At 39.6% G+C, this 25,377-nt stretch overlaps 1 protein-coding gene across 1 annotated transcript; it reads left to right on the top strand.

The window, feature by feature from the left end:
- Positions 1 to 572: 572 nt before the first annotated feature.
- Positions 573 to 24,483, top strand: LOC134541396 (clumping factor A-like). The gene is made up of 7 exons (XM_063384819.1): positions 573 to 918; positions 1,979 to 2,539; positions 14,811 to 15,063; positions 16,091 to 16,271; positions 22,266 to 22,424; positions 23,421 to 23,555; positions 24,250 to 24,483. Exons 1-7 carry the CDS (start codon positions 573 to 575, stop codon positions 24,412 to 24,414), a joined length of 1,800 nt encoding a protein of 599 aa, XP_063240889.1. The 3' UTR covers positions 24,415 to 24,483.
- Positions 24,484 to 25,377: the final 894 nt, after the last annotated feature.

Here is a 25,377-nt window from a genome sequence, read left to right as displayed (position 1 = left end):
ATAGCAGCATCATCGCACAAAATAGAACCTTTTTTTTAACATAATATGATTGTACAGTTTCAAAAATATTGTACGGTAGCCAAAAAAAAAACAACGGAAACACGTCGGAAATATATAAAAAACTCCATAAGAAATAGTTTTGAAATCAAACCCGTTTCACAGCCATACTACTTTTGCAAGAGCGCTTTTAACAAAATTTCAAATGAAAGATATTTAACACAATTATAATTAAATCAGGGGTGCAACAACAGGGGGGGCAAGGGTATTTTGCCCCCCTCCCCTCCCCCTTCTGAAACCTTGAAGTGGGGGCAAACGGGGGCAAATAAAGTGATGTGTAATCAATTTTTAGATAATAAAACTGCTTAAATAGCACCATTTTCCACCTTGAAATACAAATTTTCCCGGTGGAGGACCCCCGGGCCCCCAGCTTCAATAGGGGGGATCCATCATTCTTTATAAAAAGGTATATTGCCCCCCCTTTGGAAATTTAGTTGTTGCGCCCCTGAATTAAATAAATATCATTTGGGAGATCCAACTGACGTGTGGTTCGCCCTTGTGTTTGCGGGAACAGCATGAGGTGGACGCCGCTGCTCTTGCTGCTGGGCGCGCTGGCCCTGGGCGCCGCGGGCTCCCCCGTTTCGGCGCCGGCGACGCGCGACGACGGCGCGCCAGCGGCCCCGCAGCCCGACCCGGGGCGCCGGGCGGCGGAGTCCCCGGGCGCGGGGCAGGCGCGCCAGGCCGCCGCCCCCGCCGCCTCGGACGACGACGATGACGATGATGACGACGATGACGTGGACCTGGATCTGGAAGACGACGACGACGATGACGACGAAGACGATGACGATGAAGACACGGCCGATGATGACGACGACGACGACGAGGATTACTTCGAGAGGTTCTTCGACGACATCCTCGGAGGTGAGTGAGGACTGGCCATGCACAGGGACAGCCAGATACTTTTAGGGTGAACTTAAAAAATAAGGGAAACATCTTCGTGTTAGCCTCTCAAAAACATTCAAGGAAATCAGTGTGAACCAAAAGTCGCCATATTGGTTTCAACCAATTTTGTGCCGTAAAACAATTTTCATGGTTTAAATTAAAAATTCGCCATGGTTAAAAAATAAATCACACATTAAGAGATAATTAAAAAAAATAACATTATGCATAACATAGTGTATGTTGGCAGCATTATTACCATTAAAAAATTACTGAAAAATAAATTTACTTCTAAATGCCAATGACATTACAAGGTAAACTATTTTCACCAGCGAATCATTATTAAATATAATTATTGCCTTTAATTACATGGACATCATACTTTGTAAAAATCAATTTTTATTGTTTAATTTAAAAAATAGTCTTTGTGTGATTTTTGAAACTAATATGGCGTCATTTTATTATTTCCTCCTACCGTTAAAAACTAAAATACTTCATGAAAAAAGCGTGGTGCTGGATATAAAGAATACACTCAGTAATGTTTCAGAGAAAAAAGAAAATACAATTCAGAAATTTATTTCACGCATCTGTTACCCTAAAAAATAATATCTTATTCGCTAACTGCATTATCAAAATCATGTGCCTTAAAATTCGAATATTTTTGAAGTCGACTAAATCGCGTATAAATTCATTCTCTTTAGATTCAATTCAGGAAGTTATTCATATTTTGTATTTAAGATTAAAAATTTTAAAATTTGTTCTAATTAAACTATAACTGGCGATATAATAATTTAAAAAAAAAACATTCCTACGTTGACTTGGGTAACATTTGTAAGCAGTCACACATATACTGTTTTATCTGCTGATCTGGACAGTTTTGTTGCCTTGATGTTTATGCTGTTTATGCCGCTGCACAAAAATTATGAGAATCGGCGTACCTATATAATTGCTAGTCTATGGTGGGTTCTCAGCATGAAAACACAATGTGTAGTCAACGTGGTGTGGAGTTGTCGGCTGATGGTCTCTGTGTCTCCGTGTGCAGACGACGACGACGAGGAGGACGACAGCCCGAGCGTAGCGGCAGTCCTGCCTGTGGCGGCGGCGCCGGTGGCAGCGGCCCCCGTGCCCGTGGCGGCGGCGGCGGACCAGGCCCAGGCCCAGGCGGCGACGTCTCCGGCGGCCGTCAGACCAGGTAGCGCCCTGCCCGACGACATCGACCCCGCCGACTACGACCAGTCGCCCGCCTACGACGAGGGCGAGCCGGCGGCGGAGGAGCAGGCGGCCAACACGCCCGTCACCATCGACCTGACCTCCGCCCCCGACCAGGGCCTCAAGGACAAGCCCCAGGCGGCGCCCGCCCCGGCGCCCACCCCCGCCGCTGTCGTGGCAGCGGCGCCCGCAGCCGCCTCCAGCACCGCCGACGACGACGACGACGATGACGACGACGAGGACGACTTCGACGTGGACCTGACCGACGACGACGACGAAGACGAGGATGAGGACGAGGACGAAGATGACGACGACGACGACGACGACGATGAAGACGATCTGGAGGATGTCGTCGGGGACACCGACATAGATGCCAAGAGATCGCAGAGATCACGTGAGTCCCCCCACGCCAGCGACAACCTAGTCAGGTAGCGGGCGCCCGGCCCCAGTGACGCGAGACTGTTAGCCACGCGATCTCCCCCCGGTGCGGACTGCGACCCGTCCCTGGGCTCCAGCGGGGGGACACTCGGTCGTTCCTCTCTCACTTATTTATTGCTCCACCTAATGAGTATTTATTATTAAATTATTGTGATAAATATATTGTATTTTGTGTGAGGACGAACATCATTCTTTGACAAATTCTGTCCTTTCAAGGCTTCTCGCAAAATTTTAAGTAAAAAATTTGAAATACTTGGTACATGTCACGTTGTAACAACTCGGCATCTTGTTTGTAAAATAAAGGCTCAAACATTAATATGTCTGTAAACAATTTTGTAAAACTTTATGATGTGATATTGATATAAATTGTTATTTTTTATTACATTTCAATGCCTTTTTATTTTCAGGTATGAATAAATTCAGTACAAACCTAATTACATTTGGATGAAAATGTTTATCCCTCTTTTTGTTTTAACAGCGTGACATCTACTTGTTTTAACTGAGCTAACAAACTGCCTGTAAACTAATATTTTCTTATACTAATAAAATTACTAAACATTGATGCTTATTCCATGTGCACTAACATCTAACCAATTAATATAACTAATATAAATACCTCTTTATTAATAATAAATCTTTCGTACTAGCAGAGCTATTGAATCTCTTGTGCAAACATTAAACTTTCGGGTTTAGTATATTTGGGTTTCTATTCATTAATGATTTAGCATTGCATCTAAATTTCATTAACCTTATAAATGTAAAACTACTAATTTAAATAACCGCTTTCACATTCTTAGTTGTGTTAACTTAAAGCATGGCATAATTATTCTGTATCTAACTAATGCGAAGATAGTAATTTATTTTTCTTAAACAGACTGATCTCTTCACTAATTTTATGGGAGATAAAACCACTTTCTCTTCGCAAATACAAAAAAAAAATAGTCTTGATATCTAAAGTAACTTCCAAACAGGTCTTCACAACCTTCAAATTAAAAAAAAAAAAAGTATCTGTCATTCATTAGCTACTTTTATCTAAAGTTTTTCTAGCGGATTTTGTTTTTGTTAGGACAGATATGGTTAGAAGATGTATGACAAAACTACCGAAGTAATTGGTAAAGCCCATATTTCTGGTGTTTCGAGTGCTCCTGAAGTTCTGTGGTCGCGTCGTTGCCCTGCGCTGGGCACAGAAGACGTGAAGGGGTATCTGAGCAGTAGGTCATGTCAGAGCGAAGGTGCGAAGAGGAAGTGGGATGGCTAACTCCGACTGCCGACTCTGACCAGCACAGACAGCAGACTGCCGACATTGTCAACGAGTACCCCCTCTGGCACACCACGTGTCCTCACGCTCTCTCTCGCCAGGGCTGGCCTCCTTACAGCCGTGGTTCAACCAGGGCCATCGATGGGTGGAGGATGGCAAGTCCCCGGGGCCCAGCTCCACTAGGGTCCTGTTGAGCTTCGGCATTGTTAACGGGCGTCCACACAAATACGTAGAGACCTGAAAAATTCGCTGGTTCATTTCGTGTTATGCTAAAATTCAAATAATTATACCTTAGTGCTGCCTCTGCCATTGGTCCACTGTTAATCTGGAGGACTGAGGACCAATTAGAGACCCTCACTTATAGAAGTGTCGAATCACAGGCCGCCCAGTCGAGACGACCCACAAGTCAACAGCCAATGAACAGTTGGCATTTGCCCGAGTCTGTAGAGGATATTGGAGTCTATACTGGAGGTCATTGAACCTGCAAATTTTTCCCGTCTCTACAAATACGTGGAAAAAGTTCCCTGTATTTTCCATGACAGTCCATGGGAAAGAAAATTTACAAAAATAAACTACAGATAAATCCAAGTGGCACATTAATTATTCCTTATGTTTGTGGTCTCTCGGGGGGAAAATAAGACGTTTGGGAAGCAAACACAGACTAAGAACAGTTTGCAAGTCAAATTACACTATAAAAAGCAATATTACCAGAGTAAAACCAGCCACTGATAAGTTTCAATGTCAGAACTGTGAGTGTCAGATCCCCTGAGAATGTGGTTGCGTGTACATAGGGGAAACTGGCAGAGCCCTTTCAACACACGTTAAGGAGCACAAGAATAACATTAAAAAGGGATTATTTGGAGATGGGGATAAACAAGGTTTTACTGCATAATGAACATGTCCGAAATACAGCCTATGATCCACCATGGAGAACATTTTGCCAAGCACAACCTAGGATCCGTTGTAAGGAACGTGTGCCAGGCATGGTCTGGTCGTGGTCTTGAACCGATAGACAACGAACGTTGTCGATTGCCGAAAAATTATCTCTGCGAGTCTTGGAAGCCCTGGCGAGAGACGTGAGTTGACGTTTTGTGCCCAACCATCTACCATCCACCTCACTGGCGGTCGCCAGAAGGGTTCGTCCAACATACCCGGGGTCACTGCCAACATCTGCACGAGGGCGTCTTAACTGTGAACAAGCTTCTAGAGGGAACTTCCCACTCTGTCGGTTATTAAGGGAGAATAGGCCTCGCCATCTTGCAATCTCAAATATTTTGACACCGCTTTGCAATGAAGCTTCCATGCTAAAATTTATTTTTGCTCGACATGGTATATGACCTATTTTTGGCCACTTGTTGAAGCCAACACTTGTGAACTGGTGTGGTTATCATAGTAGTTGTAGTCACCCGCGTAAAAAAAAAAAAATTCCGTTAGTTCCTCGCGGCACTCACAGACTAGAGCATGTTAGCAAATGTGTGGTTGCAACCAGGTACAGCAGGTCTGGAAGATATGACATGTTAGAAATTAGGATAAATATTTACAAATTATAATTATAGCATAAAAGATGGGAAAATCCAAGATGGTGGAGCCTAATCCCCCTTAAAGTCAAAGGACACTTTGCAACTTTGTTAATTTTTTTTTGAAAAAGATATTCAGTTCTGCAGATTAGTTAGCTTCCCTCGGTACACTTTCATCCAATATCACTTTTCGGGACTTTTCCTTCAACTTTAATTTCAATTGATTCCATTTACAGACAAAAGCCAATAACAATAACGGAATTTTAAGCAGCATTTATTAACTATTCATCTTCTGATCAATTGTCGGAGTATCAAGTGTTGTTTGTGATGAAACACTAATTACGCGAAATTTCGTAAACTCGCTTGATCGGCACATGAGCGTGGACGTGGCATCACGTCGCCTTGTTCACTGGGACGCCCTCGTGAGACATGGACGCATGCAGTCAAGCAGACAACAGACAGGGCGAACAAGATTGTCTCCAGGTATTGTTGAGTAGCTTGTGTGCGCTTGAAGAGGCCAGTGGAGAAAACCCAGCTGTCTCACAGGTAATATTCGTCAATGTTTAATTTTTTTATGTTGATCTCGTTACATTATCGGTACAAGATCGTTTTGTGAAGCACAAATAAAAAAATTTTCAACACTGCAAAGCTGGTAACAGGGGATTGAGGATTGAAAGGGAAGTGCGTATTGCAAAACCAACCAGTTTTCGGTTCGTAAACGTTGAGAGTATCAAAACTGTCAGGAAGTGAATCGGGTCAGGGCCGGGTCTCTGTGTGACAGAGTCTCCCGAAACAGCCAGTGCTGCCAACCAACTCGCGCGACTGGTCGCGGCCGTTACGAGCGGCGTCCTAACGGGCAGTTTCCGCCGAGCTGAGTTCCGTTCGGGATGTCGCGGCCCCGGGGAGAGCATTGTCGTGTTCCTTGTTCCTGGCAGAGACTAGAGAAAGTTACAGATGGAGCATAAGCTCTGAGCACTGTTGCCAGTTCAGTTTGTTCAGGTAAGAAGATGGCGGCCATTTGTTTATAAATATATAGAAATGTAGTTTACTGCATACTCTTGTTCACAATCATTTTTCTCGAGTCAACAGTCTTTATTTGTTTAATATTCATGCACTTTTCCACCACCATACGTACATCACTTATGAGAAAATGCGATTTTCTTCATGGAACAATATGGCGGCGACCTGCTTCCCCCTTACGTCCCCTGGCTTCAGCAGAGATACCTACAAACTGTGTTTATGCTCCATCTGTAACTTTCTCTAATCTCTGGTTCCTGGCGTCGCGGCCCCGGGGAGAGCATAGCTGTATTTAAAAAAAATGTGAACGAGTCTTTCAGTACTCGTCCGAGATGTGTAACATATAACCTCGGAAACGAGCTAATTCATGAGTTGTCATGTTGCCAATACAATAATAATATAACACGAAACTTGGTCTCGAAATTCAACGTATAATTATTTAAAATAATGCCGAGAGTGATAAATATATGACAAATTTGTTTTCATCTTCATTTCTCGACGCGAATCAAAAGTAGTTTCCCGCACCCACCGCTAGAATTCGCTGCCAGAGCAGATACGTCGGCTACCTAATAATTCGATTGCCAGACCGAAATATTAAAACCATACAATGAAACGATTCCAATTAAAGCAATAAAGACTTTAAAATAAATCTAAAAACCGGCTTTCAACCTGTTTTTCGGCAAGGAATTTTATTAAAATACTGCCAATTATGTTCATGGATTTGCTCAGTTAATACTGGAAAGCTATTAAGGGAACGGTTTACAAATAACACGTTTATCACTACAGGTACTGAGACACAACAAAGCAAAAATTCCCGGGCAATAATCCGAACAAAAATAACTGCCATTTTTTTTTGTAGTGATACAGTTCTTTTCATGTAAATGTAAAAAAAAAATACAAATATCTGTAATTTTACTTTATTATTTCAGTCCCATAACAACAACAAAAAATACAGTGAGCTTAGCCAATAAACGTTTTTTTCGCGATTTCGCTTCTGTAAGGACTATTATTCTGTGCCTATGTCGGGGTGGTTGTTGCAGGTTCACGGGACAAGTGCATTGCAAGAATTTTTTTTTTCAAAAAGATTTTGTTTCCGTGCTGCAAGTACTATAACGTTTTACATTTCTTAAATTTCTGTGGGACTTACATGTTTCCATGTCTGTTGTAGTTTTGAACGACTACAATGTGCTTGTTTCTTCAGATAAACCGTTACTAGTCCGGATAAATTCGGGGATTCATTTCGCGACACCCCAGTGCTGCTTTTGCTGAAGGACTCTGGGCCAATGAGAAACGCTAGACCAGAGCCGAATCGAATCACAGGCTGCTAGGTTGGGGACGTCTCACGAGACAGCAGCCAATGAGAAGGTGACATCTGCCCGAATGTACATGGAAATGCGGAGTCCATCCTGGAGGTCATCGAACCCGCCAGTTGTTTCAATCCCTAGTCATTAGTTTCAAAATTTTCTCCTGGAATGAACGGTACAGTTCTCACGGTTGTGCTTATAGAGTTACAGAAAATATTATGGCAAATACCCAGGTCTACTTCAGTTCCAAATAAGGTTTTTTTGTAAAATTATGAAAAATATTACAGTGTAATCACACACATAAGTGAAGAGGATGGGCGTAGGAGCGATTTTTTTGGGGGGGGGGGGGGGGAGGGTAATACCACTTTGCCCGCGATTTTCTTTCAAATTATTTCCTTTTTTTTTTTTTTTTGGCGGCCATATGACAGATTTTTTTTATGATTGGCCCGTAATCGAATGTGGGGGCCATGCTTGCACGAACGTATCCCTGACTAGTAGAGACCTTAAATAATTCGCGGGTTCATTTCGTGTTATGCTAAAATTAAAATAATTATACCTTAGTGCTGCTTCTGCCATTGGTCCACTGTTAATCTGGAGGACTGAGGGCCAATTAGAGACCCTCACTCATAGAAGTGTCGAATCACAGGCCACCCAGTCGAGACGACTCACAAGTCAGCAGCCAATGAACAGCTGGCATTTGCCCGAGTGTGTAGAGGATATTGGAGTCCATCCTGGAGGTCATTGAACCCGCGAATTTTTCCGGTCTCTACGTGACTAGTACGTATATAGCCAGTTGACTTGAACTGTGAGCCGACGCCACACGGTGCCCGCTACGTGAAGTGGAAGTCGGCCTCACCGCCGCCATGTTGGACGAGGCAGGCGCACGGCGCATGCGCGGGGGAATGCGGCGTGCTAGTTCCGGTGCTGCCCGTACAGGTCGCGCCACTGACCTCGTGGCCCGGATACCCGCCCCGCCCAGCCTACAATGACGCACACCCAGATACGCTCATTCCCAAAGATTAGAGAAAGTTACAGATGCAGGCGCGTAGGAACCCGGGGGGGGGGGGGGGAAGGGGGCGACCCAGGCGACTGCCCGGCCATAACATTTCATGGCCGGGCAAAGTGATGGTTTTGCCCGGCCATTGCATCAGATGAACCAGAGGCATTGTCTTCATTGCAATGCTAAGTGGTTTTGTGGGATTTTCTTGTCTGTGGGTTACTTTATTCTTAAAATAAATTAGTCAAACATGTTTTTAATTATAAATACATCTTTGCCTTTTCTACAGCTCTAGATAACTTGATGATATCTGGGTACTAAATTTGAAGGTGCTTGTAATTTATGTACTCTGTGCAGTGGGAAAATTCAACAAATTGCCCTTAAAAAGGAATTCTACGAGGCGAAAACTGAAACGTGAACACTGTTTTGTGATGCCGAGCTTTAAGTAAATTCGTTATAAAAAAAAGTTAAAATTTCTGCTAGTAGTACATTCTATTTTTATGTACGAACGATGCTTAAATAGCACCATTTTGCTCCTTAGAATAGAATTTTTTTTTCTACCGGGGGAGAGCCCCCGGACACCCCCTTTGTTAAATCCACCACTTATAATGATACTCTCCTTTGCCCCCCCATGAAATATTTGCTTCCTATGCGCCTGTACAGATGGAGCATAAACACAGCTTGTAGTTATCTCTGCTGAAGCCAGGGGACGTAAGGGGGAAGCAGGTCGCCGCCATATTGTTCCATGAAGAAAATCGCATTTTCTCATAAGTGATGTATGTATGGTGGTGGAAACGTGCATGAATATTAAACAAATAAAGACTGTTGACTCGAGAAAAATGATTGTGTACAAGAGTATGTTGTAAACTACATTTCTATATACTATATAAACAAATGGCCGCCATCTTCTTGCGTGAACAAACTGGCCACAGTGCTCAGAGCTTATGCTCCATCTGTAACTATCTCTAATCTCTGTCCCAGATGCGCTCTTTCCTCACTAACGATTACGTCGGTACCAACTTCGGAATCTCATTCTCATTCACAGCTGAATTATAAATAATTATTAATGATGTGACATGTGAACAAACTGTGAATTTACTTTCTAAATATGATTAATTTGACACGTACAACATTTTAGTGTTGAAGAAACCACTTAACTTTTTTTTTTAATAAAGGGGGGAAATCAACTAATGGTTTAGGCCATCAGGTTAAAGTCTTTTAATGTGCTCATTAAAAGATCGTTGTTTTGGCTATGCGTGTCTAATACATATATTAAAAAAATTAAATAGGATGCATAATTATTTAATAATGTGTAGCCCCTAAATGTAAAGTAATCGGTAAACTTTTATGTTTAAATACCAACATTTATGTTAATTTTTGTGTGATCGTGAAATAAAGACATGGCAATACAAATTAGACGGGATTTTATTAAAATGTACAAATGTATTTAAATAGCACTAGATCGTGAACACGAATCATTCTGATATTAACCTAGATCCTGATATAATTGGAGAGAAAACTACATTTCTTTGGTTTTATGCTGTGCGGTTGGTAGTGTGAGAATCATTAGTGACCTAGGTATGTCCCTCCCTAATGGTTGTGAGCAGCGCCTGTCGATAGGCAACCACTCGAACATGGCGGGCGCCGGGTTGCCTGCTCGCAGGGGCTGCTGTCGCCGGGTGCATTGTTGATTTACGTGCCGCCTTGTGCATGTTTACTAATTAGCCAAGAAAAACTAAAAGTACTCACAAATAGAATAAAACAAAAACTAAATGAACGATATCACGAGCAAATACTAAACAGCAAGAAAAAAAAAAGAATTAGCACATAAGATAAAGATGATTTACCTAAAGTATAATTTATTAAATATTTTTTTTTTAATTTATTTTTAAATCCATCTAATGTTATCTATGGTTTTAACGGTTTTAAAATATTTTACGACATAAATTTTTAAATAAAAATCTAACTAAGAAAATATATTTTTTTTTAAATACTTACAAGTTCTCATATAATAATTTATTCACACATTACTGGTACAAATTCAAGCATATGCAGTCGCACATTTCTGACACCACAGCTAACTTGATCATCGGAGCTTAGCACGCACCTGAATCATGTTTTGTTTTTATTTGGTTGTTAACGTGGAAAGGGAATTTTGAAGACTACTGGACTCTGGTAGTTCATTCCAGGCACGTGTAGTAGTCACAGGAAAAATATTTGGAGTGCACAGCACACAGCTGTCTTGTGTTGGGGGTTGAGCGAGGAGCAATTATTCTTGGAACGTGTGCGTATAGCATGGCGTGAACCAAGGTACCGAAACTTGTCAGCAATTTGTGTCGGGGTCTGAGTTATTAGTGTTTTCTCGAGCAGTAAAAGGAAACGGAACTGTAGTATTTCGTCGAGTTCTAGCCCAGAAAACCTGTTTTAACACAGAGAGCTCTGCCCACGGGTCTTCAGAACTTAAAAATAAAACGTTCGCACAAATTTTGGATACGCTGTTATCTTTTTGCCTGTAAATAACTTACTGCCTTCACTGAGATCTAGCGTATTGTTGTTATAACGTCAAGTTTGAAGAGGGGAGGTCTGCAACCCTTTACCTCCCCCCCCCCCCAATCCTCTCTAAGAAACAAGACAGATCCACGACCAATCACGTCGTAGAAGGATGTTTTTAAAAGCCCGGTTTCGAAAGTCTTGGAATTGTTTTGAAAATCCTCTAGCAGTTATATTTCAAGTTCCTCTGGGCCACTGTCTTGGCTGATTCGGCAAGTATCGCAGGTTTGTACTTCAGTCTGTCACGAATTCATTTTTTTTTTCCTCAAACTTCACTTTACTGTAATCTGCAGTAGTAACATATTAAAACTTTCAGTATTTTCAGTTCGACAGAGGTAAGCTGTTTAATTAATATGTTTAAGTGATATTGTTCTTGTAATCCACTTGGTGACGTGGTTTGTTATATTGTGTGTGACGTGGGGGTTTTGTACAGTTACATATTTCCTCACTAACTTTGCTTGACTAACCGTGAGCTACTAACCGCCGCTGTGTTTTTGTTTTCTGAAAGAAAGCTTGTGTGACTGTTTCGAGCGAGGTGGAGGCGACAAACCACAGTTTCCTAACACCTCGAGGCTAACTCATTGTTCCTTTGTTCCTTTCATATTAAAATAATATTGAGAAAGGTTTAATTTAGTAATGGGTCGGATTCCGACTTTCTCGAATCCGAATCTCGAATTTCAATCCCCAAGAGTAACTCGAATATATCCCTCCGATTCGAATCTCGGATTCCAATCTCCAAGAGTACCTCGAATATAGGTACTCCTCGAACCTGAATCTCGAATTCTTATCCGAATCTCGAATTCGAATCCCAAAAAGTACCTGGAATATACCCCTCGAATCCGAATCTAGGTCTCAAGGGTCAAAAATATAATAATCTACAATAAATGGAAAATATTAACTATGGTGTTGAAACATTCTATCCCTTAAATTGTTGTTTCACAAACCAATTTTCCGGAATCAATACATATTGTAATTGTATTTATATAATTACATGTTTGAAGTACAGTACCTTGAGGAATAGTAACAAGATAGGTATTAAAAAATTTTAACTAAGTAAATTTTAGAGGTTATCAATATATACAATACTTGCTTTGAATACAAACAAAATAAACACAGTGTTAGTCAGAATTTTACCGAAATACTTCAGCTGTATGTTCATCACGAAAAACATAAGTTGAAAACAATACTTGATTTATATTTATTATAAATGTTACGACTCGTGGTTTAAAGTGAACCCAAGAATGATATCTGTTTTTAAAGTTGGAGCTGGAAAACAGGTTTTTTTTTTAAATAATAGAGAAAGTCTTTCACTTGGATAACTGAGGGTATGTATAATGTTGCACTGGACAAATTTCTATAAGATTTGTTAGCTTTGTCGCTATTGTAAAATATTCATTTGAAATAATTTGGATAACCAACAAGATAAATATATGAAACATGATGGCATCACCCCCAATTAATTTAATGAGATATTTTTTTATGACAGAGATACACTATGATTAGTTGTTTACATTTGTTTTATTAAACATTACACAGAATATTGATTTTTGAGAATAGAACTTTAATATGTCTCAAAATTTGCGTATTTGCAAACTAATCAACGAAAATATTTTGGAAAAAGAACTACAACAAACACCATACGCAAACTTTAAGCTCAGAATCACTCACATTTACCTATGAATTATTAAGAAATATTACATTTTATTATTGGAGATACCACAGTTATTTTGTTGTAAAATGGTGAAACACCAATTTTTCACCAAATTTTTAGCCCTAGTATGCAAATTCAGCGTGAAGCATATGTTTTATTAATTTTAATTTTCTGTCATAAGATGACTTCAATGAAGTACTTAGACGCTATATATAGCCAAACAACGTAAACTTTATATTTTGAATGTAATTTTATAAAATATGGTGTTTATTGTAATTTTATACTAACTTTAGGGCAGTTGTGCGAACTGAAATGCCTATGTATGATTATTTTCATTTTTTTTTAGGGTTTATCAGCATGAAAATACTCAACATTTGATTCTTTTTAGAATTCTTTATTTAAGAAATGGATTTTTTTCTTCCCACTCATGCATACACCTAACAATAGGTGTGGCTTAAAAACACGTGAAACTTCGGGTGCAAATAGAATGTGCAAAATATAGAGAGGACCGAATGTTTTTGTTTTTCTGTAGAGCCCTTTTCTAGTGTGGAATGAGAAGCACTGGCTCATTATTATGTGGCATAGCATATAGGCGATCGTGTGCACGATACACATCATACATGGATATAATGATTTATCGTGAGAAAATGTTACTGTTTGGTAAGCTTTGATACGGTTTGACCATATTTACAACCAGTCTTTTATTATTGGCTCTTTTCGGCTGAAGAAGTTCGTTCCACATTTAACTCAACCTATGACAAAACATACACTGCAATTACAGAATGCCCTTGATTGGCGTAAAATAATTACATAATGTAATTATATTTGTTTCAAAAGTAAGAATAATAACAGGTTACTGTGGATTGCAGATTTCTTGGCGCAAAACATTTGAGTGATAAATCACGATATCCAACCATACTTTTGGTTAGTTGTGTATATTGCCGCCATGGCATTCCACATAACAGTGATCCGGTGCATATTCTGGTACCAACGCTGCCTAGAAAAATTAAGGTTCCGGGACGAAAAAAAAAATTCTGTTGGGTCCCTTTTCCTATTACTTATTGTTCAGTTTTTCAAACACTGCAAATATATATAAAAAAAACTAAAGGTTGTAAATGCTACCCACCATAACTGTTAATATATCGCGTAACTTGTAAGGAATTCTTCTAGCAATATATTTGTAATTTGTTCGTTAAACTCATGGATTAAAAAAATTGTGAGGGGATCTTATCGTACTCACCAGAGATGTGTAACAATTACCTCAGAAACGAGCAAACAAATTAATGTGTTCTCATATTGCAAATAAAATTACAATATGAAACTCTGAAACAAAATTTAAAGTCGAATTCTTTAAAAAAAAATAAAAATGCCCAGCATGATAAATATACGAGAATTGTGTTCTCAGCTACATTACTTGACGCGAATTACACGTAGTTTCGCAACCGCCGCTAGAATTCGCTGCCGTAGCAGCTACGTCGACTACTGAATCAATCGATTTGCAGAACAGGTTAAACTATAAAGTGGAACGGCTCCGATTAAAGCGAAAAAAGGCTTTAAAAAATATCCCGGCTGTTTCGACTAGGAATTTTATTAAAATACTGCCCATCTTGTTAAAATTCATTAGACAGTTACTACTATAAAGTTTCATATTGTATTTGTGAACTTCGTTTCACGCCATCCGCCACAGATTGCAGCACCGTGGTTACCTACTTCCCTTATATTCACCGAATGCCGTAATACCGAGAGCTAAGATGGTACGCAACAAAACTACAAACTGTAACGAGCTCCTCGCGGGGACGCTACAGGGCAGCGACTCTAGCGGCGAGCAGACGCACTGCCTGCAGGCATGCCGCGGGCCCAATGAGCGACGAGTGCGCAACACGTGACGCCACTCTACCCGGTCGCGCGCCCATGGTGTGTGTTTCCTTGCCAGGCGCCATGACGGCGGGCAAGCCCGGCGCGGTGCCGCCCGTCTACATCTCCAAGTACAATCGCTTCGTGGACAACGTGCTGGGGAGGATCAACCGCGTGCTCAAGAAGAACTACGACCCGGTGAACGTGCGGCTGCACCCGCCCTCCGACTCCAAGAACAACAACAAGAACAGCAACAAGAACAAGAAGAAGGGAAACAAGAAGAAGACCGGTGGCATCAAGTCCCGCGAGGGAGAGACGCCGGCACCAGCGACGTATGTTCCTTCCACTCACTTCATTTACTTCACGGTGAATCTTTTTGTGGGGGTCAAGGCCATGGCCCCCACAAGGGTGGGGCCGGGTGGACCCCTGGGTGCAGGGCCCGGGTCTGGAGGAGGCCCGGGCTCAGCCCTACACAATTTTTTTTTTGAAGAGAAACTTCTTTGCTGAGGGCGGCTACGGTTTTTGAGCGTTAAGATAATTATGATCCAATGAGGGAAATAGTTATGTACGTGGTGGGGGAACCGGTAGAGGAGGACTGTTCGTTAGCGGCGACGCCAACCCAACGCATGCTCTGTGTGGTGATTGTTAGGTAAAATAATTTTTAAAATAATGTTTAGTTTCAACTTACAAAATTGTTACCATAATACCTTTATTTTCAGGTTAAATTATATTCTAAAAAGAGTATGGATAAGAAATAACAATGTAGTTAAAATGTAGCAGGCGACTGTAAAATAGGGGGCCAGTGTCTGATCCTGGGTCCAGCGCCCGTAGTAGAATGTGGGGGCCATGGGTCATGGAGGTTAAGGATCGGCTTAGTTATTCCACTTCCTTGTTGTCGCAATCATTTGAGGCCTTTATCCTGTAAATACATCATGATAACTCATTTTAATTTGTTAGTAAAACTTTGCAGCACATATTTTTTAAAAGGGTTTGTGCCACTTGAATAGCAGATACAACCATATTTTTAAAAGTTATTTTTTTTTTTTTTAAGATGTTTGTAAAGCATTAAAATATCCCTTTTTAGGAATTTTTTCTTCGAAATTTTAGAAATGCCAATTAACTTGGAAGTATTCCATACCTTCCGAAACCCCGAAGTCACCCACCCTACTCAAAATTCGAAGCAGCGTACGCCACTGGATAAATTTGTCATGAGCAGGACAGCTTATCCTCTGTGTCCTGGGTGTTCTGTGGTGCAACCTCATTCCAAATAGTTGGCAGGTTCTCAGGGTCTGGCTGGCCGTGCCGTGGTGGGAGTGTGCATGGTGTGCGAGATGTGCGAGGTGTACATGTTCGTGGCAGGAATGGCAGTGCAGTAGCTGCCATGCAGAGGAACGCCACAGAGGCACTGGCGGCGGCGGTGGCAGCAGTGTCGGAGCAGCTGGCTGGTGCCCAGAGGCCCTCACAGCGTCTGGTGCCTGTGCATACTGTGCAGAAGAGAGGTCGTGCCAACAAAAACAACGACAACAACAAGAACAAGAAGGTGATTACTGAAAAACATTTTTTTGTTCCCAATTTGTTGCCAGGGTATATTTTAAAAAAAAATACTGCCTCTACTACTACCTACATTTTATCCTGTGAAGTCATTAGTGAGACACTCACTCTCTCTTTATATATATATATATATATAAATGTTAAATGTGCTTGATGTACATAAATTATTACTATTTCGGTCGGTATGGTTACGTTAGAGATGGGTCGAAGAGTATCTAGTAGATTATTGTCACTAGACTTGCGCACAATAGTTCGCGACCGCGAGCGCTCCTTTTAGTTCGCAGCTCCTTGGCGAACTAGGTCGCTCTTTTAGTTCGTCCGCTCCCATCTCGAATTCAAAGAAGACAGGTCACAGATAGTTCGTTCGCTTTGCTACCGCTACTGCAGGCGATCTTCTTTGTATGTTATAATAGTTATTTTTTATAATGATCAGTGTTGTGAACGCCCAGATTATTATCTTTTTTTGGGTTATTATACACCAAATGAGTAAATAAAACAATAATTTACATAATTGGGTAAAATGGCGTATATAACAGTTCTGTTTTTATTCTTCACTTAACATACACTATAATCGAAACATTTTAATTTATAAAAGGATTTATTTTATAGCTAGTTTAAGAAATATTATTTATGAAATGCGTTTATTTTAGTGAATAAAATACCGTTTTATAAATATACAAATTATATTTTTTTAAGAAATAATCAACAAAAATGTGTTATTATGTACAGGCTACAAAATTACGTAAATTATTAAGAATAGAGACCCATTACTCTTCTAATTTGTTACCTTACAATTAGATATAGAAAAACTAATAAAAACTCTTAAGTAAGATTGTATGCTAATATTGCTTAAGAATGTGTATGTTCATTAGGACCTATATATAATTCACTAAATTTAGCAAGTTCAACAACACTTAACATACACTATAATCGAAAAATTTTAATTTCTAAAAGAATTTATTTATTAGCTAGTTTAAGAAATATTATTTATGAAATGTGTTTATTTAGTAAATAAAGTACCGTTTTATGCCTATAAAAATACACATTTTAATTTTTTTTTAAGTTTTAGAAATGATCAACAAAAAATTGTTTGTCTGTAAAGTCGGTTTACGGACGAAAGTTTAACGTGACGTCAACACAACATTGATGAAATGATAGCATACTTTTATGAATAAAATTTAATCATTGTTATTGAATTATCACTATTTTGTATTTATACAAAGAAGGAGTGAAATGAAATCTACAATTTAATTGATAAATTTACTTTTATTTGCACTCATTAATTCAAATATGTTTATTACTTTAACGAAGATATTATTTTAACTATAACTTTTAAACATGTTTGCTATTTTACTTCTTCCAATCTGTGTTATTCTGGTAAGGATAGGACGATGATAGGAAAAGTAGGAAACGAATGGGAGTGTTTCAAGTTTAATGTGCCTCGAAAAAGTCCAATCGATGGTTGTTCCAATCGAGTGGAAGAGAGATAGATGCGGCGCAAGCGTTCAATGAGCGTGACGGGACACAGCGTAACGTGACAATGTGCGTAACGGGACACTTTTTCGTGCGTGCAGCCGGCGTTCATCGATTTATTAGACGTCACGTCAAAAATAAGTTTATTTAACAATGGTTTTATATAAGACAAAATTTTAATATTAAAGTTGTCATCAGCTGTCAAAATTATTTTATGAATATTGAAATCATTTTGTAAACACTGATATAACTACCTAATGTAATTATGTCTGACTTGTTCTCAGTATACACCACGGTTTCCCCACCGCGAAGTTACCGTGCTCGGACACGAGTATAAAGCTATCATCTGAAAATGTTTCATTGCAGTAAACATTTGCAGCGATCAAGAGTCAACATTTTTGTAAAGTCAGTATCCATTAGACGTCTGAAAATTCAGCTATCTGACCCGAGCAGATAACGATAGCCAGCCAAAAAGACCAGTGACAAAGCCGTAATTAATACCCGAAAGGGAGAACGAGTGACGACATTTGATAAGAGCCAGATCATGTGCACAGAACTAAAAGAAGGAGATCGGTAAAAGAACGAGCTAATGAACTGAGGAGCGAGGGATCTGGGAACTAGTTCGCGTAGTTCGTCTGTGGGAGCGCCCTTCCGAACTAGTTCGATCGCGAACTACACAAGTCTAATTGTCACTGATATGCGCCTGTAATTGGAACTGCGACGAGTACACTATAGAGGTGGGTTGTTACAGTATTTTTCGGTATGTGTTCCAACCTGATACTGATAAGTGCACGAAAAAGACTTCATTTGTGTGGAATTTTTTCACGGAAAATAATGAGTTGCTAATTCTAAATTGTGTAAACAAAAACTGAGTTATAAATCATCATCGACTAATCTGAAGAAACATTTGAAACGTAAACACAGATATAGTATGCTCACTAATGTACCTATCTGTTTTTTTTATTTTTGATAAAATTGTGAATTTTTAATGTATAAAAACACTAGTTACTAATTGTTTTCGAAAAAAGAAAGTCCATATGTTGATTACATCTGTTATTAGTGTCAACTGAGAATTTATTTGCATTTTCATAGCTGTTAGGTGCACAAATATGAATATTATATCTTGTATTAATGTACTTTTTAATATTAAAATTTCATTAGTTTTATTATTGAACGAGACGGTGCACGCACTGCGCACTGAGCGTACTTTGAAGTAGGACAATAAACAAAACGACTTGTAACAATTTCGCTCTGCGCCTCTCCTTCAACACCTTCCCCTGCGCTTCCTCCCCTACATTCTTTACCTTCTTTATCCCTTATTCGTCGTTCCTGCTCTTACCCCTTTCACAAGCTCCGCCCAACTTATCATCATCTGCGATCCTGTACTGAGCACATTGGCCGTGGTGTTGTTCCAGGCGAATTCTGACCTGATACTAAAGTACTTGATACTTTTCAAGTGTACTCGTTTGCAGTTCCTGATACAGGCATGGATCAGTTCCAAAGTATCAGGTCGATACTTTGCGACCCACCTCTAGTACACTATAGAGATGGGTTGTTACAGCAATTTTCGATATCTGTCCCAACCTGATACTAATACAGTAATATACTATTTACAAGTATCTGATACTTCTGTTTGCCGTTCATTATACAGGCGGGTATCAGTTACAAAGTATCTGGTTGATACTTTGCGACCCACCTCTAGTACACTATTCAAGTATCAAGTACTTTAGTATCAGTGTAGAATTCGCCTGGAACAACACCACGGCCAATGTGCGCAGAACCCCGAACGCAGATGGCGGTCACTTGGGTGGAGCTTGTAAAAAAGGGGAGGGAGCGGCACGACGAATAAGGGATAAAGAAGGGAAAGCATGTAGGGGAGGAAGCGCAGGGGAAGGCGTTGAAGGAGAGGCACAGAGCGAAATTGTTACAAGTCGTTTTTTTATTGTCCTACTTCAAAGTACGCTCAGTGCGCAGTGCGTGATTCTTGCGAAGACTGAAGACTCTAGTTAGTACGCTAATAGCGATACAAGACCAAGGACACTGGTTCTAGATCCATCATCCTTAGGTGATAGATATGTGGATCCACGATCTAGGGAGCAAAGCTAAAACACCGTCTCGTTCAATAATAAAACTATTGAAATTTTAATATTAAAAAGTACATTAATAAAATATATAATATTTATATTTGTGCACTTAACAACTATGAAAATGCAAATAAATTCTCAGTTGAAGCTAATAACAGATGTAATCAACATATGGACTTTCTTTTTTTGAAAACAATTATAGTCACTAGTGTTTTCATACATTAAAAAATTACGATTTTATCAAAAATTAAAAATAAATAAACAGATAGGTACATTAGTGAGCATACTATATCAATAGACATTTGAGTTACATCAGGCAGATAGCAGTGCCAATATCGATAAAAAAAAAACTTTGCAAGTTCAGTCACTATTGAACAAATAGTATTGCATTATAACACAATTTTTGTTTACACAAATTACACTTAGCAAACTCATTATTTTCCGTAAAAAAATTCCACAAAAATGAAGTATTTTTCCTGCACTTATCCATTCCTTATTTCACTATAAAGATACTAACTATAGAGCATGACAGCCCGCAACAATGTACATGGTGGTAATTAATACACGGCCAGGACGAACTGCAGTGAATGTTGAACTGATTGATACTGGCTGTATCAGGCGGGCATGAGCGTAACAGAGGTGGAGAATTACCGGGCGTGATAAATAATGTATCAGAGACACCGATACCTTTTTACGCTGGTGATGACGGCACGGAGGATGTGTAACCTATAACGAGAATGCTGATACCTTGTTGCTTCCTGGGACCGCTACTGCTCTATCTGATACAGAAGTATCAGATACTTGTAACAAGTACATTACTGTATCAGTCTTAGGTTGGAACATATACCGAAAATTGCTGTAACAACCCACCTCTAGGTTAGGTAAGAATGTTGTCGGGAGTGGCCTCACCCTGTGTAAATATTATATTGAATTGTGTTTTTCTATTAATCAAGGTACTCGTCCAGTGTTTCCTTTCATGTAATTTGCTGACTCAAATAAAGTTGAGTGATTTTTTTGGCGGGGTGGACCCCCTGGGGGGTGTCTCCCATTTAAAAAATATAAACTATTAAGTTTGGTGCAGAAGTTGAGAAATATATGAGTATCAAAATACAGTTAACTATACACACACTATAGTTGCAACAGATACTCTACAGTATTTGGTGGCAATATCAGATTGTCATTGTTTTGTATTTAAAAGAAATTCGTTTCCTACTTTTCCTATCATCAGCCTATACTTAACAAAATTCCACAGATTGGAATAAGTTAAATAGCAAACATGTATAAAAGTTATAGTTAAAATAATATATTCATTAAAGTAATAAACATATTTGAATTAATGAGTGCAAATAAAAGTAAATTTATCAATTAAATTGTAGATTTCATTTCACTCCTTTGTATCCATACAAAATAGTGATAATTCAATAAAAATGATTCAATTAATTTTCATAAAAGTATGCAATCATTTCATCAATGTTTTGTTATGACGTCACGTTAAACTACCGTCCGTAAACCAACTTTACAGACAACCAATTTTTTAAAATAAGTATTAGAATTGTCTGCGTTTCCAAATCATTCAACGTAGCGTTTATACAACATATGCGAATCACACAGCCTAATGCAACTGCATCTAATTTCTTAATTGCTACCCATTGACATGGCTTAGGTGCCTTATGGTTGAAACCTGCAGAAATTCAAGATATAAAGGGTGATAGTTACGGCTGGTCAAATGCTACAACATGCTGGGTTCACTCCGGACTACAAGGCATGCTTCTATCTTGACTAACAGTAGCTGAAACATCACACATGGAACAGCTTGCATTTGATCGGATGTTTTAAGTTCGATGTCCCTCGACTCTGTGATGGTGGTGACTTGTTCGTGGTTCACACTGCAGAAGCAGCATCATCAAATAATTTTGTTGAGACCCTCCCTATTATTTAAAGTACAACTTTTTTAAGCATATAATTTAAAGAAAAAATGAAATAATAAACTCATAAACATTATTTGACTATAGCTGTAAATATGGTCTGCTTATAATGCATAAATTGTAAAGTTTCCTATGAATTCTATTCATAACACGCTTGTTAATTTTCGTCTTGCATAAATGTCTCGCTATCAAACCGTTTATAAGCATTTTCTTACCTTCGCTGTTCTTCTGTCACAGCGAGAGTCACCGCAATGTGCCGGGCTTCGTCGTCTCGGCCTCCCCAAAAGTCCCTTTTGTGCGTGGCTGCCGTATTTGAGACCTCGGGTCCATAGCTGTGTTGACAATCATCCTTCCCATCCCAACCTCGCAACGAAGCGATGTCCCGCTGTTCTGTGCTGTTCTGTTCTGTGCTGTGTTCAAGCTTGTGTCGCAGTGAGGCCCGCTCACCCGTGTGCTGTGTGCATGTACAAATACTATACACTCCTCTCCTTCTGCTTGCAGAGGACGTCCAACAGGACGCGGCCAGGCGCCAAGGCCACCCTGTACGGCTTGTCCTCGCTCAAGAGGGATGGTGACGTCACCGTCAACATGATGAGCTCACACAACACCATCAAGACCAAGTTCACCATCGGCCCGCTCATGCTCAAGGTGGAGAAGGAGGTGAGGGCATCGTATTGCATCGTTGAACCAAGAGAGGAGGCTCAGATCACTCCATCCTGATTTTAATTTTCTGCAGTTTCCTGGAATAAGTCCTGGCATGTGCTGAAGTGGTTCTTTACCTACAAGCCATAGCTAAACACGCTACCCCTTCGCAGAATATTTGACTGTCAGGCTAGACTCCACAGTCTTAGGCACTCTCCGGAAAATTTAAGCTGTTAATTGGCAGTATTCAAAAACGTTCGGGAAATTTAGCGAAAAGTACTGCGTTGTTGGGGAAAAAACTGTAACCTAATTCATGGGCCATATTCCAGAATATGTCTAAACCGAATCCAGCAAGGAAACAAATCGGCAAAAGTTTTAATAAACTGTGCCCTATGTGAGGCTTGAAACTGGTTTCGACACATTATGGGGACGTTTTGCAACCAGAGATACAATTGTTATGGCAAAAATACTAGAGATAGCAGCACTATTGCACAAAAAATAGAACTTCCTTTCTAACATTTCAAGTATTTTTAAGTGGCGATTATTTCTTGTTATGACTATTAAAGTGTACAAAATGTATTGCAAGATAGTTAAGCTGTCTTAAAGTTTTATTTTACTCACTAAAACACTTGTTACATCCCCCTCGAATATCACAAAAATTACTTTATACGAGTTAATGGTGACAGATGCTGGTCTACCATTTGGACGAAATCAACGAAAAGGTGAGCTCTGTGCATACGCCGAATTTGGGCAATAGATTGGCAATGGTTAGGACACTAAACTCTACTTCCTAATAAGCGAATGGTCATGTTATATCTTGCCCCATGAATACAGTTAGGGTACAGGTGTAGAATATTCAACACCTAAACACTTAATTTTGTGTTTTGGAATACCGACCTTAATTTTCCTCCTTGACTTGAACCATATGGAATGCACACACAGATGTGAATGAGTTAAAAAGTGCACTCGTTCATGGTGTAGACTGCATAGTGTGACGTGCTCGTGGTGTCGTAGTTCGGCCGTGGCGCCAAGAAGGACATCCGCAGCGCCACAGCCACCACCACGGAGATGTCTGGGAGAATGAACCTAAGGGTGGTGCACGGTGGGGCGGCCACGCTACACTCCATCCGTGTCATGCAGCCCAGACAGGTACCACGCCCTTACAGCACATCAGTTTCGTTTCAGACGCATTTTTATGAAGCCTTCAGGAACATAATTCCAGTACAGTAACATTAAGTAACATTATTGAAATGAATCTGAAACTTTGCTGCAATGCTGCACTCCATTTGCATCATACAGATACCAGTCTCTGATGGTATAAAAAGCTTCTTACAAGCCTTCATAGACAAGCCAAGAAGCCTAGTCTCGACACTGTCAACTGCTTCAATCTTAGTTCAAGATTGAATTGGTTGTGTAGACTGTAAACTCTTGCCTTTGAAACCCAGTTCAACAATAAGTCATAGAATGGGCAAAGATATATACCAATTATGGCCCAAAACTACTCATCAGGGAAAGAGATTTAAAGGAAGGACATATAACCTCCCCCAAAATTCTACAATGAATCACTTTTTGGTTTCTGTAATCGCACTTCCCATTATTATTTTTTTGTGTGGGTTACATTGTTGGGTCTACATGTAAAGTAACAAAATTTAAAATGTCTAAAAAAATATCAGAGGCTATTTAAATTTGTTTGGGAGATAATGCTACAAAATATTCATTCGCGAAATGAGATCCTCACAAAAATTGCTACCTACTCATTTCACATTGTTAATTGCCCAAGCGGGCCGCGGATGGCCCGTGCAGTACAGTGACAGTACAGTAACAATGGCGAGTGTTCGCGCAGGTGCGGGTGGAGAGCATGGATGACCACGACAAGACGCGGGAGTACATCTGGCGTCGCTCCAGCAACATCGCGCGGGTCGTGTCCCAGAAGCTGACCAACGCGACGCGGTCCATGCTGCAGCCGCCACCGGTCACTACCAACTTCATGTCCGCGATATTCTCGTGACCCGTCACCGTCCTCCTAAGTCTGTTTATTTATTCGTTATTTATTGTGTGCTATATTTATTTAATACAAACTGAGCATTTCTTTGTAATTTTTATATTTTCTAATAAAACCTATTTTTAAGTAAAATGTTAGTGTGATTTTTTTCTAATCTGTGTCATCCAGCAAACATATACATGGGTACATTAGATGCAGTGGATGGGTTGGTAATATGTTGAGCACCAGTCAAAGAATTATAGGGAAGGGAACAGACTCCAGTCGAAAATGAAGAGAGAGGGCGGCATACGAAAAATGGGCTTGGGAGTGGATTCAGGCCACATGATTAAAACTAGGCAGGTCAGAACAGGAACTGTCTATTAACAAATAGTATTGGATTGGCATGCCCTAATTATACGAAGTGTTTCAAACCAAAAGTCATATATAATGAAAATTTGACACTCCTAAGCTGTTACACTGGATGGGCCCATCCCGAATAATATAATTTGATTATAGTTTTCAATTATTTGGTCACGGGATATATATCTAAAACTTAAAAACATCTTCTTTGTTTCAATATTTGTTAGACAATAACCAATTTATGTTGTCCAATACCAAAATTTTGCTCCGTAAAGCTTATAATATAATTTAATGGACTCCCTGAAATATATAGTGCACCAAAATACAACATATAGTTTATCCTATGAAGTCATTAATGTTAAGTATTTTATAAATTTTATTTTTAATAATTACAAACACTTGTAGACATATATTTTCTACTTTAACGAAGAAAATATCAATATCAAACTTAAAAAAATAGTAATGGCATGATTTATAAAACCAATACAACATTTTTCTATTGATAAGTAAATTTAAAAAAATAATGGCAAGAATGAAGTATTAAAAAATTTTACTTTCTGTTCGCAATAGTTATGTTTTTGTAAATGGTATAAAATATTTAAGGTTTTACTTTATAAATAGTTTTTTTTT

The sequence above is a fragment of the Bacillus rossius genome, chromosome 18 (genome assembly GCF_032445375.1).
Source record: "Bacillus rossius redtenbacheri isolate Brsri chromosome 18, Brsri_v3, whole genome shotgun sequence".
In the NCBI taxonomy this organism is placed as follows: Eukaryota; Metazoa; Arthropoda; class Insecta; order Phasmatodea; family Bacillidae; genus Bacillus; species Bacillus rossius.
This window is presented reverse-complemented; position numbering and strand designations above follow the sequence as displayed.